Source organism: Chiloscyllium plagiosum, chromosome 27 (assembly GCF_004010195.1).
Source record: "Chiloscyllium plagiosum isolate BGI_BamShark_2017 chromosome 27, ASM401019v2, whole genome shotgun sequence".
Classification (NCBI taxonomy): Eukaryota; Metazoa; Chordata; class Chondrichthyes; order Orectolobiformes; family Hemiscylliidae; genus Chiloscyllium; species Chiloscyllium plagiosum.
In genome coordinates this window covers 1,054,528-1,070,532 of record NC_057736.1, presented here as the reverse complement: position 1 = coordinate 1,070,532, position 16,005 = coordinate 1,054,528, and the positions used below count along the sequence as shown (strand labels likewise).

Genomic DNA, 16,005 nt, shown 5'->3' with positions numbered 1-16,005 from the left:
GCACAGTGTGAGATTAAGAACACAAAAAGTGGAAAATCGAGGCAATGGTTTGATTCTACCCACCCTCCCCCAGGAACAAATAGTGAAACGAGATCAGGTATTCATGGAGTCTGGCAGTTTTCTGCTGAATATTTATTCAGATAGATCTCAGCAACAAGACAACCCCTAATTTTCATTACTCAAAGTGAAAATCCATCTCTAAGAAAGGGAGCCTGATGGATTTAAACTCAGGCTGTCCCACTGACAAAGCAACGTAAAACCCAACCCTTCATTCCAGAAAACCACATTCCATTCATTATCGTTTAATTCAAAATATTTTTGTTTAATTTTATTTAAAATTCTAATGTTGTGAAGTGACTGTTATTCATTAAAGTACAATAACAGGCTGTGTTCACAAAAGTCTATTATTTGCAGCCTTTTCAGTGGGTGAAATAAAGAGTAAGAATTCCCAGGTCATTCTGTGAAGGATTGCAATGGGAAAATAGGCAGATGGTGTGTGGCTCCGTGTCATAGAGTTCCAACAAAGAGGATGGACTGAGTTGTCCTGCCAATCCACACACACATCAGTGAACATTCACCTTGATCTCAATCATCTGCTTCTCCCCAAGACCTCGATGCGGTTTGGTTCTAAAACCCTGAGAGGGAAACAGGAAGTTAAAGGTCATCTCCATGTGCAGTGCAGATGAAAGTCAATAAACACCATGCCACAAAAAGTGCAACATTCTCACTTTTGAGCGAAATATTGATGTTTAAACCCAAAGCTTGACCTGGCCACTTGTTCCAAACAGTATGTGCAGCTGAGCCTGAGCTGGGTGACATTTTCAATTTGGCCAGGTCGCTTTGTTGAGGTGATGATACATAAAAATAAGACAAAGAGCGAGGTAACTATGAATAAACAGACAAAGAAACACAAAAATGAACGGAACTGTTTTTAATTTGAGATTGTTCTTGGCCCCAGTTTATTCTCTTTCTCTCTCCCTGAAGCCACCGGCTAGTGGAGACGCCAGGGACACCCTTTGCTTATCCCTCACAGGTCAGTCACAGGAGAGAAGGCCATCAAGCTTTTCAATCACACAGGCAACAGAATCAAGCTCTCAACAAACATTCCCAAACTGTAATGTTTCTCAGCTACTAATGAGACTACACGGGAACATAGGAACCCGAGTCAGCTGCCCTGCCATTCAACATAACCAAGGGTGTTCGAACATCTAAATACCTTTTATCCACCTCATCTCTATAACTACTGGTCAATTGAAATCTATCAATCTGTACCTTAATCATACTCAAAGACTGAGTTTCTACAGTGCTGTGAGGTTCAGAATTCCAAATGTTCATAATGAAAGATAGTTAAAGTACGAAGGAAAATAATTTCTCCACTTCTCAAACCTAATTGACATCCCCCTTTTTTTAAAAGGTGTCTCCGGATCTAGACTGTCTACCCAGAGGAAACATCTTACCTGCATCTGCCCTATCTAATACTAATTCAAAACATTTTGATCTTATTAAGGAATTAGTATCTGACGATGTGGTTTACTAACACAACTTTATCAGGTACACTGATAATAAAATGGGAAAACTTAGCAATAGAGTGCAGTATCAAAGAGATGCCAAGGTGGAGGGAGTTTATGTCAAGAGCTTGTTGACAGTAAAAGCACAAAACGGTGGAGGCTGTCTGTGAGAAACTGCGTGTGGAAGAATGGTATGGCAATGTCTCTCCACCATCTAAAGAAGAATAACCTACCGATAAAACACTGAGACGCTAAAGAAAATCATTTCCTCAAACACATAAGGGAGCAACAGTCACATTAACTACTCTTGGTTGTCATGGAGGTAGGAATTAAATTAAAGAAGGTAAAGTGTGCTTACCGCAGGTGTCAGTGAGTAAATACAACAGAGAACCCGGGCTGATATACAGACGTGTTGGAGGTGAGAAAGCAAATAATAGAAGCAAAGAGAGATTATAAAGAAGACAGGCAGTGGACATAATGGCGAATCCCAAAGTCTTCCATTAGGACAGCAATTGTAAAATAGTAGTAAAAGGATTAGGGCTGATTAGGAACCAAAAAAGCAGTTTACCCATGGAGCCAAGAAGTATGAATAAAGTGATACTTTTCATTTGTCTTTAAGTATGAGGCAGATGAAGACAAAGGAGGAAATGCCGTCACCACAAGGGTTGAAAATTGATAAGGTAGAAAATTGGATAAGCTGTTGGTAATTAAAATTGATCAGGCACTGGGACCCGATCCAAGAATATGAAATTAAGTGACAATGGAAATTGCAGAGGCTCTGGCAATAATTGTTCAATATTCCCTGGATTTGGGAGATGGAGGTTTGGAGATTTGCAAGCATGGGTGGCATGGTGGCTCAGTGGTTAACAGCACAGCACCAGGGACCTGACTTCAATTCCAGCCTTGGGCAACTGGCTATGTTAAATTTGCACATTCTACCCGTGTCTGCATGGGTTTCCAGTGAATGCTCCGGTTTCCTCCCACAGTCCAAGATGTGCAGGTTAGGTGAATTGCCCATAGTGTTCAGGGTGTGTGCATTAGCCAGGGGAAATGTTGAGTAATAGAGTTGGGGAATGGGTTTGAGTGGGATACTCTCTGGAGTGTTGGTGTGGACTTATTATGTTGAAGGGCCTGTTTCCACACTGTAGGTCTTGTATAATTATGCCCTTGTTCAAAAAAGATTGCGAAGCTAGGCCCTGCAATTATCAACCAGTCAGTCCAACATCAGTATTGGGGAAACTTCTAAAACAATTATTCAGGAAAGGATTGAAGAAGACCCATGGGTAATGGATCCAGGGATATGAAACCTCAGCTCTGAGGAAAGTTTGGAGAGGTTGGGACTGGGATGAGGCAAGCTGATTTTATTCTTTATTTCCAGCACAGAACAACAAACCAATCCAAGCGGGAAGAATGTCCATGGAAAGCCTTTGGGCCTTTAGCTGTAATATCAGGGAGGGAAGCCACTGAAATCTCAGGCGCATGCCCAAAAGGTGAAAGGGGAGCTTGTGCTGCATTTACTCAGCAGACATTTTGGAAAAGCTGTAGTTGCATTTTTTTTTTCATTTGGGACTAGCAAATTGTCCAAAGTGCTCCTCATGGTCAGTTAATAAACATTTTTATTTACAAGATTGTGACGGGATAGGGAGAGTTCAGAAATTTACTCCCACAAAGTCACTTGGTTATCAGGGGCTGCAGCTGGAGTTGATCAATTTGACATTAGAATTGAACAGGAAATGTGAACACATCAATTTACAGCAATAATTGTCAGCAAGAAAGTGTGGTTAAAGGTTGTAATAAAGGAATGAAAGTTTGCGGACCAACAAGCCATTTAATAATTTACAGCAAACTTCCTGAAACATGACCCATAGTGTGTCAAAATATGCACTGCTGTATAACATGAACAACTTCATTAAGTAGGGGATATCATCAAGCCTGGCAGAATCAAAATCCAATTTTATTAGATGCTTCTTTCTAGACTTTGCTTGCGAACTGCAACGCTCAGGTATTTTGTGACATTGTAACATGTGCAGGTTTTGGATCAGAAAATTTCCACCTTGGTTTGATGATGTTCCTCGCTATCACAATCCCTCTCTCCAATGCTTGCTGTGTTAAAGTGAAGCTGGAATGAGCTCTCCTATGAGCTAGGTTCCTTTAAGGGTAACTGCTTGGTGCTGAGCACCTATAAAACACACACACAGCAACCTGCATTACACACAATGCTACCATTCACTGGTCAGCTTGACCAAACAGTGGGCTTTCACGGACAGTGAGTCTCACCACAGATTCAGGCTCACATCCAGGAATGCCAGAGCACCACTAAACCATAGGCACAGCAGGAACAACATTGAGCATTAAGGACTGGCTTAAAATGATAGAAGGCTTCAGGAAGCTTGAAGGAGGACCAAGAACAACAAAGTGAGAGAAAATAAACTACTAAAACCTGGAAAATATGGCACAGGTCTAAACTCACTTTGCTTCCTTTAACATGGAACATGATCCCAAAAAGATTCCGTAGCCTCATTCAATAGCACGGTGATGAATTGTATATAGCCCATTAGCTGTTTGTGGGATTGCTCTGCACCCTGCATTACAGTAAAGTACATCATTGATTCTGAAGCACATTGAAAAATCTCGAGGATGCTTCAGGCTCTATATAAATACATTCTTTCTTTTTCTTTCTGACACAGCTGTAAGAAATGGTTTATCTTTGAATTGTCAACAATGAAACAGGTGGGATTTGGAGTTTCCCAAATTCAATTCATTTGTATTTTTTGGGAAATATCAAGAAGGAAGCAACCTCCAATGTGTGCCTTTGTTTCTGGGCTACATGTCTCAACTCTTAATAACTGGCACCTTTCTAGTTCACAGGCACCCAGTCAAACCCAACACTGCTAGTAATTGGACAGCTTACATTGTTTGTACAAGTGAAAACCAGATGTGATCATTAGAGCCTGTTAATTTTTAAATGCAATTTTTTTTTGAAAAGTGAAAGCAACAATGAGGAGGGAAACGATAGCCGTCGCCTCCCTTCACCGAAGGAATCAGCTGATGAGTAGTTGGGCAGTTTTTGTTGCAATTAGTAAAGATGGTTTGAGAGGGGGCAGAAAACTCAGTCCTTTGCCACAGCCCCATGACCCTCTTTAAAACATGGGGTTGTGTGGAGAAGTGGCTGGATTTTCCATAACCCTGATTGGCAAACTACTTGCCAGCATGTAATTAGTGCTTGAATAAAACAAAGAACCGCAGATGCTAAAGATCTGGAACAAAATAGAAATGGCTGGAGAAATTGAACAGGTCCAGCAGCCTCTGTGGAGCGAAAAATGGAGTTAAAGTTTTGAGTGCATGGTCCCTTTTGTTTTTGTTTCTAGTGGCAGCTGATCATTTCAAATTGGGACTGATTGAGCCTTCTTCAGTACCTCAGATGACTCTGCCCAATATCTGCTTCAAGAGGCATTCGAGCGGGGCACTGGATAATTATCTGGCTGGAAAGGGTGTGCAGGGGTATGGGAGGAAGGCAGGAGATTGGTGTTAGATCATGATGCTCATTTGAAAAGCCATGATGGGCCAATGGTGCTCCAACGCTCCAACAATTCTGTGATTCTGTGAAAGTGAATCCAAGCTCAGCACTGAGTCAGTGTGTCGCTGAGCTGACTGCACTCTTTACAGCTCACTGTGTGTCTGACAAATGTTCCAACACTCTGCTGGTTCTCTCACATAAACTGTTTAAAACATTCTTTAAGTTTCACTTTAGTACTGATTTTGTCATTTGTACTCTGGATTGTTTTAAAATAATGCTCAAAATCTTTGCAGGGAACCTTGATTAAAGCAGAATAAAATTGTTCACCTGTCCAGAGGATTGAATGCTAGTTGTCCATACAGCAAACCCACTGAGATTGTACAATCCAGAGAGTGATCATCAATCTGGCCTCAATCTACAAATTCAAACCCAGGCTTTTGTGAGGAACTGAGGCCTTCACATCAAAAAATGACAATGAATACATTATGACAAGAGGTGCTTGAAAAGATACAGTTAATGTTGTTAATGTGAAACATTCATTTTCATTAGAAATTTCAGGTGTTGAGGAAAACATGATCAAATCAATTTTATTTTGGCTTCAGTGGAGGACAGACAGCAGCAAGTAGTGCTTGGTCCTGTTTTGGGCCATAGATTTTAGATAAAACATTTTGAGTGATTTGTTAGAATCTGGCAGTCAGCATTGTATTGTCAGAGTGTTCCGCGTTTACTGAGGCACATCCCATTACATACATGGACGCATTTGTAATGGGATAAAATTGGGACAAAATGTGTGGGGAGTGTGACAAGAAGATATTATGTTGAGCAGCCAGGCAGTGTGTAGGTATATAATATTCTGTTTATGAGAGATGTCTGACCTCTTTGGACAAGTGTATGTGTGTTCGCATGTATGTGTATTTGCATGTGTGCGTGTCAATCTGTATGTGAGAGGGAATGGTGTGTCTGAGAGTGTACTTGACTGTCTGTATGAGTGTTAATAATTTGTGTGTGTATTTGTGTATGCAGTTGTGTGTGTGACAGTATGTGTGGATGTATGTGTGTTAGTGGTGTTTGCGAGAGGGAGTGTGCGTGAGTGTGAGAGTGTGTGTGTGTGTGAATGTGTGTGCTATGAGTATAGAGTTGGGTGGTTATGTTGCAGCTGTACAGGACATTGGTTTGGATACTTTTGAAATATTATGTGCAATTCTGGTCTCCTTCCTATCAGAAGGCCATGGTGAAACTTGAAAGGGTTCAGAAAAGATTTACAAGGATGTTGCCAGGGTTGGAGGGTTTGAGCTATAGGGAGAGACTGAACAGGCTGGGGCTGTTTTCCCTGGAGCATCAGAGGCTGAGGGGTGACCTTATAGAAGTTTATAAAATATAGGAGGGCATGGATAGGGTAAATAGACAAAGTATTTTCTCTGGGGTGGAAGGGGGTCTAAAACTAGATGGCATAGGTTTAGGGTGAGAGGGGAAAGATTTAAAAGGGACAACGTTTTCACACAGAAGGTGGTGTATGTATGGAATGAGCTGTGAGAGGAAGTGATGGACACTGGTACAATTACAACATTTAAAAGGCATCTGGATGGGGATATGAATAGGAGCAGTTCAGAGGGATATGGGCCAAGTGCTGGCAAATGGGACCAGATTAATTTAGAATATCTGGTCGGTATGGACGAGTTGGACCAAAGGGTTTGTTTTCATGCTGTGCATCTCTATGACTCTAATTTACCCCTCTACCTCAGATGCTCCAGGGAAAATAGCTCCAGCCTATTCAGTGTCTCCCTATCGCTCAAACCCTCCCACCCTGGCAACATCCTTTCCGATCCCTTTCAAGTTTAACAATATCATTCCTATAGCAGAGGGACGAGAATTTAATGCAGTATTCCAAAAGTGGCCTAACCAATGTCCTGTACAGCTGCAAGATGACCTCCCAACTTCTATATTCAATGCACTGACCAATAAAGGCAAGCATACCAAACATCTTCTTCACTGTCCTGTGTACCTGCAATTCCACTTTCAAGGAACTATGGACCTGAACTCCAAGGTCTCTTTGTTCAGCAACACCCCCCATGGCCTTTCCATTAAGTTTTTAATTTTCATAGAATTCCTACAGTGTGGAAGCAGGCTATCAATTCCACACCAATCCTCCAAAGATCATCCCACCCTGACCCATCTTCCTACCCTATTTCTGTAACTCTGCATTTCCCATGGCCAGTCCACCTAAGTTGTACGTATTTGGACTGTGGGAGGAAACCAGAGCACCCGAAGGAAACCCACGCAGACATGGGGAGAATTAGAATTAGAATTAGAATCCTTACAGTGTGGAAACAGGCCTTTTGGCCCATCAAGTCCACACTGACCCTCCAAAGAGTAACCCATTCCCTCTACCCTATACTTACCCCTGACTAATAACCCACATGATGGGCAATTTAGCATGGCCAATTCACCTAACCTGCATGTCTTTGGATTGTGGGAGGAAACCGGAGAACCCAGAGAAAACCCGCGCAGACACGGGGAGAATGTGCAAACTCCACACACACAGTCGCCTGAGGGTGGAACTTAACCCAGGTCACTGGCGCTGTGAGGCAGCAGTGCTAACCACTGAGCCACTGCAATGCCCCATTTGCTTCACCAAAATGCAGCACCTCAAATTTATCTAAATTACACTTTATCTGCCACTCCTCGGCTCATTGGCCAAACTGATCAAGGTGAGATAGCTTTCTTCACTGTCCACTATAACACCAATTCAGGTGTCCATAGATGAAGCTCTTTGAGGATGTGTACATCAAGAAGGAATAGCAGTGTATGGGGTTATAGGATGGCAGAGAGTTGAACACAGAGCAGAAGTGGGTACTGCAGATGCTGGAGATTAGAGTCAAGATTAGAGTGCTGCTGGAAAAGCACAGCAGGTCAGGCAGCATCCGAGGAGCAGGAAAATCAATGTTTCAGGCAAAAGCCCTTCATCAGGAAAGGGATTTTGCCTGAAAAGTCGATTTTCCTGCTCCTCGAGAGTTGAACCCAGTTGTAGTGAGGACAGTGCAGACTGAGATACTGTGAGCTGAAGGGAGTGGAATAACGTGCAGCAATGAACAGGCCAGACAGCTGCTCACCGGGAAAGTGAAATTATAGTTATGACGTCGACTGCACACGCCCTTGTGTCATTCTTTGTGATTTTATGCAGATACTTGGTTTATTTCTACAAATCATTTCAGGCAGATATTGGAGTGACACACAGGCTGGGGATGTGGCGGTTGGTGCTGTGTTACTGTCACAGTCTCCCCCTCCCCACTCTCCCTCCCCCGCTAATGCTGAAGACTGACTTTGTCTCAGAGAGTCCAGTTCAGTCAAAGCAGCTGGGTTCAGTCAACTTCAGAGCTGAGGCTTGGAAAAAGTTTGTGAGAATAAAGGGCAAGAAAATAGTTTTCATTTGAAGGCTGAAATGTTTATTGTGAGCTGACACAGTCATCAAGTTGAATCTATTGTTAACAGTGAGATAGGGAGAGTGAAAGGGATTCACTGAAATAATAATGTTGTTTATTAATTTGGAAACTCAAATTTACTTTCTCTCAATTATCTGTTATTTTCTGCAAAGGCATTAACTCAAAGGATTAGACTGTTATGATTGATAACTTAATTCCACCACATTGTCCAAATATTCATTCTCCACATTTAAGCTTTGCTAGTGAATATTTAACCACTTGCGTTACAGTTGGGTCTGATCCTGTTCCCAGTCCTGCTCTGGATTCTCGCGTTCAGTTGACACACTCAGCCTTCCCACATTGACTCTTGATTAGCAACTTGGAGCAGTGAACTTTCTCTTCCTGGGGCGAATTGTGGAATCCTGATTGTTGACTCAGCTGAGATGAATTCACTCAGCACAATCCCCATAAATACAGCCTGGAGTCTTGCTGCTCAGTCTGGACAGTGTTTATGGTCATGAACATGACATAGCAGGAGTATGTTGTGGAGCTTTCGTTACTGCTTTTCGAAGAGGTGAAGGGTTATCACACAATGCAATGTCTAAAGTGTGTAACAATCTGTAGTTGATGCTGTTACCTCTTCAACATGATATTGTCTCCTCTTCAGGAATCACTTCATCTTCCACAGTTTCAGCTACTCTCTGCAAAATATCAAAGTGATCTTCTGAATATAATCCACTTTATTCCTATAACCTTTACATTCGGAGCATTCATCTCCTCACAAAATTAAATAAAATCACACATTCAGGAATAATCTGAAGTCAGACATAATTTCCTTCAATTACTTTGGTTACAAACATGAATTTCTAAATGCACCTAATATCCAGAGCCTCCGGGCAGAGTGACATGTTGGTAGAACTTGCAGGTGTTTTGTTTTGATAATGCTTTGGTTGTAAATTGTTTTCTGTCAATTTAATTTAGACTCAGTTACGAAAATAAATTGAAGTATTAATATCTAGGATGTCTGGAAGCAACGCAGTGGGAAGGTGAAGCAGTGTGGGCTTGTAGGCACAGAGTCAGACTGAGATTCACAGAGAATCCATTGTTGAAGTAAAAAAGCTTCTTCTTGCTGTTTCGTTCTCTTCTCTGAGGTCATCCCGTTATACAACTATACAAAATGCTGGTGCGACCACACTTGGAATATTGCGTACAGTTCTGGTCCCCATATTTCAGGAAAGATGTGGAAGCATTGGAAAAGGTGCAGAGGAGATTTACCAGGATGTTGCCTGGTCTAGAGGGAAGGTTTTATGAGGAAAGGCTGAGAGACCTGGGTCTGTTCTCATTGGAAAGAAGAAGGCAAAGGGGGGATTTGATACATGGATGATTATGGGATAGTGTAGGGGGATGAGCTGAGAATAGTTCACAGGTCGGCGCAACATCGAGGGCCGAAGGGCCTGTTCTGCATTGTATTGTTCTATGTTCTATTAACCTGAGAGTCCAGCGTGCATTGTGGCCAGGATTTAATGTGGACAATAAGGGAGTTGCCCATCAGCTGGAAGAGCATGCTGACCCATGCTGCTTCCCTGGGAAATGCTTGATGAGATTTACATTCTGCTAGACTCCATTGAAGGCAGTACCCCACCCCAGCATGGAGACTTCACCAGGGACTTCCTGGGCACAGGTTAGGCTGGCAGCATAGGAGCCACAGGGAGGGGGTCACCACAGAGTGAGGGGCACAGTGGTTGTGGTTTTGAGGTGAGTATCATCAGCAAGGCTAGCATTTGGTATTCGTCCCTAATTGCCCTTGAACCTTGTGGCTCTCTAGACACTTTCAGAAGGCAGTGATGTGTCATCCACAGTCCTTTGGGTCTGAAGTCACATAGAGGCCAGAGCAGGTAAAGATGGCAAAGTTCCTTCACTAAAATGAAATGATTCAAAGGAATGATTTTATGACAGTAAATCAGTGGTAATTTCACAATCACCATTTCTGAGGGTAAGCTTTTGATTTCAGTATTTTTAATTCACTCAGTTTAAATCTCATTGGATGTCATCAGAGAATCATAATATCACAGAACCCCTACTGTGTGAAAGCAGGCCATTTGGCCCACTGAGTCCACACTGACCCTCTGAAGAGCATCCCACCCAGACCCACCCCTGTAACCCTGCATTTCCCATGGCCAATCCACCCCTTCCTGCACATCTTTGTTCTGTGAGATGTCAGGGTCATGGTGGGATTTGAAATCATGGCCCTAGAATATTAGCCTGGATGACTGGTCCAGTGGCATTACCTGGAGGTGCCAATCTTCCCCAATCAACAGGCAAGGCAGGAAATGATATTCAGCCACACTGGATACGGTGTCCCTCGATCATGTATTGAGTGCATGTGAATGTGCTCCCCGCAAACATCCACTTCCAATCCGGCCACATCTCCTTACAGACTCCAGGCAGACCACCAGGCAAGCTTTGCTGAACAGCCATTAGGAGTTGCAGAAAGCCATGTGACTCCCAATTAATCAGTGAGTCACTGCAAACTTTCCTTGTATTCAGCCGGAGCTGCTGTTCAGTGGTTTGCTAATTGATGTCTTGCTCTGAGATGGTAAGTTGATCCTTAGACTGTCTGGCTTCATGGATTTATTCATGTAAATTACAGTTCTTCTCCCAATGGAAGAAGTGCCACAATATTTTCAAAACTGGAAAAAGGCAACTGAGCAATATTCCTATCATATTTTGGGCCAGGATTTAAATTCTCCTGCTAATGGACAAAAAAGCTTTAAGCACCTGCACCCTTCCAGTCAATGTCAAGTGATCTGCTTTGAGAGCGAAATGTAGTTCAATTGATTCCTTCAAATTTCTGGGCAGGTAGATGTAATACTTTGGTAGCTAGCTGTGTCTATTAGGAATGCTGGCCTGAATTTATTGCCTCAGATATAAATGTGGGAGGCTTTCTTGCTGTTGCCAGATTGATTTGTGGTTTCCTGTATAATTTGAGGGCCTGTATCCCCACTTCGTAGGATGATAGGCTGGATTAAATTTCACAGGATTTCCTGATGAAGGGCTTTTGCCCGAAACATCGACTTTCCTGCTCGTCAGATGCTGCCTGACCTGCTGTGCTTTTCCAGCACCACTCTAATCTAGACCCTGGATTAAATTTCACTTTATACTCTTTAGATTAGATTAGATTACATTACTGTGTGGAAACGCAACCCACCCATACCCCTACATTTACCACTTACCTAACACTATGGGCAATTTAGCATGGCCAATTTATCTTTGGACTGTGGGAGGAAACCGGAGCACCCGGAGGAAACCCACGCAGACATGGGGAGAACGTGCAAACTCCACACAGTCAGTCGCCTGAGGCGGGAATTGAACCCGGGTCTCCGGCGCTGTGAGGCAGCAGTGCTAACCACTGTGCTACCGTGCCACCCACAAAGTGACTATTTCTTGAATATATGGCATATCATCAGTAACAGGAAATTTATGGAGATAAGTTCCCAGCGAATCCAATTTTAGTTTGCTAATTCAAATTCAAATTTAGCTTTTCCTTTTTGAATGTAACTCCTTTCACTGAGGCTTAGGGGCTATTTTATATTGATACAAGCTTAGGGGCTATTTTATATTGATACAAACTAGGGAACATCCCAACCATCAAAGTCCCTTGGATGGACATTCCTCTTAGCCTTGCAAACTGTATACCTATAGAGAAAAGCACAATGTGTTAACTGGTCCATTAAGTTGTACAAATGAATAAAAATGTATTTAGAAGCACATCAAAGGCAAACTATGTTGTTACAACCTCTTTAAGTATTTTGTTCCCATGAGTGGCTGTGTCAACAGATCACCTGCTGAATGTATATAAATACAGCTTTTAAATTAAGGCAAGCATTCCTAATAGTTACAGCTATCAAACTAAACCATTCGCACCCATCTGTCCAGAATTTGAAAGAACCAATACAATTATATTTTGATTTCAAAGCACATGACCCGATACTGAGTGGGCAGGATGGGGGTGGGGGTGGGGAGAGGGGTGCAGGGAAGTGTGCAGATACTTAGTTTTGCTTTTAAATTCAACAGCAAACTGGAATTTACATCCCAGTGTATGATAGCAATGTTTCCAGCATAACTTCCTTCAGCTTTGAATGGCTGGTGCTACTTTCTCCATTGGGAAAAGTACTGTAAGATATTAGAAAAATTAGTGATGCTGGTCAGTATAAGAATCAACTTATATTTGAAAGCCCTATGATAAAACACTTACTATATAGCATCTAACAGTGACATCTGAAGATATCAAACATTGAACACTTGCTTTCCAGAGTGTTCTTGACTGCACAGCTGGATGTGAATGTGACAGCTGCACAGAGGAAAGGGTTGTATTGGGATTTTCAAACAGCCACTCCAGCACACAACAATAATGTGAGGAATTGCACTCAATTTCCAGAGGTCCTCACAATCGAGATCCAGTGCAGAGCGGGAGTTTTGATGCATTTTTACCCAATCAAACAGCCACAGGATATGACATAGAGTTGGGAAGACTGAAAGGAACTGATTCTCCTGCAAATAAAAATCACACTCAGCATTTGTCAGCCGACCGGTGTCTCTATGAGCAAGCAGAAATGCAGCCTAACATTGCACGTTTATTCCACTTGAACATACATTGGTTACAGGAAAATCTGCCCCTCAAGTTACTCCCATCTGTCAAACCCACAGAGAAGGAACTGTGCTCACAGTGAGGCTGAAATTGAAAATTAACCTGGAGTAACATTGCAGTTAAAATAATTTCTCACCTTATCAATTGGCAGTTCCACCTTGGTATTTTCATCATCAGGAATCTCCTGAGCTCCTTGCAGCTCAGCTCGTTTCTCAGTGACTTTAAAAACACTCCTTTTGTCTGATGGATAGAAAGATGATTAAATTGACTGCAGCAGTCAATGAAATAAAAAAATGACAGTATCTCAATTAACATGCACATTGCAAGGAACATTGTCCTAGCTAGCTCATCAGTAAAACCGCTGGAGTGTAGCTCAACATTAGCAATTCCTCTGAAACCTCTAACCTGCTGAATCATCTCACGAAATGGTGAACTGACTGGTGCCAAACTATGTTAACAACATCGACTGGAACATTTGAGGTAGATTCCAGATAGACTTAAATCCGACTCGACTAGGAATAAAGTGATTGTTGAGGCTTTTACATGTGGATGCACCATCCCCCGCTGCTTCTGTCCAATAGGCAATGTACAACCGAGTTGTTGTGTGACGTTTCTGGAGCTGTTGTGATGAGATAAAGCACTATACTGTGTGAAAGGCTTCTTGTCTTTGCTGTTCCTCCATCACCAACAAAACATTGCAGATGGTCAAAAGATTTTTAAAACAACTTAACATTATCTGATTCAGGTAAGATCTGATCCAGTTAAGAACTGAGAAAATAATTCTGGAGTTTCTCATGTTCCTCAATCAATAACTTGATTAACAATCAGTTTTTAAAAGTATTTCTAAGGAATTAATAAAAACAGATTAAAATCATATTCAAAGTTGAGCAATTGCTACATTAAACATACAGTCTTTCATTTTCATATATAAAAGAGTTTCTTTCGATGTTTAGATAAGTTAACAAAAATGAGAACTGTTCCTAAAGGAAGTGATGATTTGGAGATGCCGGTGTTGGGCTGGGATGTACAAAGTTAAAATCCACCCAACACCAGGTTATAGTCCAACAGGTTTAATTGGAAGCACTAGCTTTCCAGGCACTACCTCTTCATCAGGCGGTTGTTGGTATGAGATAATTAATAATGGAAAATAAGGAGATGGCAGATGAATTTGAACAGGTATTTTGCATCAATTTTCACTGGAGGAAATAGGATGGATCCCAGAAGTAGATGAAAATCAAGAAGTGGAAAGGAGGAAAGAACTCAAGTAAATTAAAATTGCTCTGGGAAATGATCCTGATGCTTTGTTGGAAGTGTAGGCTGGTAGCACCTGCTTTCCTGATGGACCTAAGGGTCTTCAAACACATGGCTAGTCAGATGAACACAAAAGTTACCAGAGAAATTCAGCAGGTGTGGAAACAACATTTTTGAGTCCGGTACGACTTCTTCAGGAGTGAAAGGAGTCGGAATTTGTATTAAATATTTTTGATTGAGGTGGAGGAGGGGTGACGGGAACAGATGACATCGAGGTCCCGGTGTATGAGACCAAGAGGTTGTTAGGGGTGGAGAATGACAATAAGAGATGGAACATGGGTGTACCTCGAGGTGTGAAAGAGAGACATTGGGTCTTCCGTACAGAGAGCAAAGTAAACAAAGCACAACCACAGCAAAGTTGGGGTGGGGTCACGGTGGAGGGAATGTAATAAAAATAGAGACCAGATGTAAAGTAGTCAGCCTCCGAACTTGTGCAATATAATGTTGACCCTTCAAGGCTGTTAAGAGCCTCAGTGGAGGTACAGTTTCTTGAACTTGTGTTGTGCTTCATTTGAACATTACATCAGGCCCAGGATAGAGATGTTAGTGGGAGAGCATGGTGAATTATTGAAATGGTAAGCAACTGGAAGGTCAGGCTTGTTCCTACAGACACAGCGAAGGTGTTCCATAAAATGGTCACTGAGTCCATAACCGTTTATGACTCAATGGGAGGGCAGGGAGACGGATGGGTCTGTAAAGATCAGTCCATGATGTTGGGAGACTGTCTCCCATGGCTGTTATACCAGAGGAAGGACAAGGAAGGGGGTGAGTCAATCACACCTGGGTGATAGCGAGCAGGTATAGCTGGGTCGGCTTGTCACGGATCTATTTTGGAGAATACCTGAGATTTTCCAGCTAGCAATTGTGCGCCCCCCCCACCTCCCCAAAGCAGGCGAAAGTGAGTATTGCAGATGTTGGAGATCAGAGTCAAGATCAGAGTGGTGCTGGAAAAGCACAGCAGGTCAGGCAGCATCCGAGGAGCAGGAAAATTGACGTTTGGGCAAAAGCCTTTCGGCGATTTTCCTGCTCCTCGGATGCTGCCTGATCTGCTGTGCTACTCCAGCACCACTCTAATCTCATCCTCCCCGAAGCAGCCTTTGAAAGGGTAACTGCCTGGAGGCAGCGTCCTAGCAATGGGTAGATAGGCCGGTACTCAGGCCGGCTGCCTCCTGATTCAGTTCTTGACTTCATCCTCCTTATGGTGTGAGGGGGCACGGTGTTGAACCAGACACTAACGGCTCCTTGGTCAGAGAGATACAGCTATTCTCCAGAGCCTCCTATTGGCCCACTGCTTTAATTGAATGGCAGGTTTACGCTCTGGTCATTTACTAGTACCCAACCAACTTGGAAAAAAATGGTGGGCAGTGGTTATTTCCAACACAGAAGGGGCTTCAGACCTTGATTTGAGCCAGACATGTGTGAGAGAGTGTGTTGAGCGAGAATGTGTGAGTGAGAGAGTGTGTGTGGGAGTGGAAATGAGAAAATGTGTATGACTGTGAATATGTGTTTCCATGAATGTGCAGGTGTGTATGGGACTGTGAATGAGTGAGACAACTTGGTGTGTGGGTGTGTGTGTGTGTGGGTGTGTGTGTGGGGGTGTGT

At 42.7% G+C, this 16,005-nt stretch overlaps 1 protein-coding gene across 1 annotated transcript in view; it reads right to left on the bottom strand.

Annotated features, from left to right (window-relative positions):
- Nucleotides 1-417: 417 nt before the first annotated feature.
- LOC122563459 (doublecortin domain-containing protein 2-like) overlaps nucleotides 418-16,005 on the bottom strand; it is a 51,347-nt gene continuing 35,759 nt past the window's right edge. Inside the window, exons 8-10 of the mRNA XM_043717205.1 lie at nucleotides 13,229-13,332; nucleotides 9,082-9,145; nucleotides 418-635 (exon numbers count right to left, since the gene is read on the bottom strand). Of these exons, the coding sequence (XP_043573140.1) occupies nucleotides 9,086-9,145; nucleotides 13,229-13,332 (164 nt within the window). The 3' untranslated portion in view covers nucleotides 418-635; nucleotides 9,082-9,085. The remainder of the gene's footprint in view (nucleotides 636-9,081; nucleotides 9,146-13,228; nucleotides 13,333-16,005) is intronic.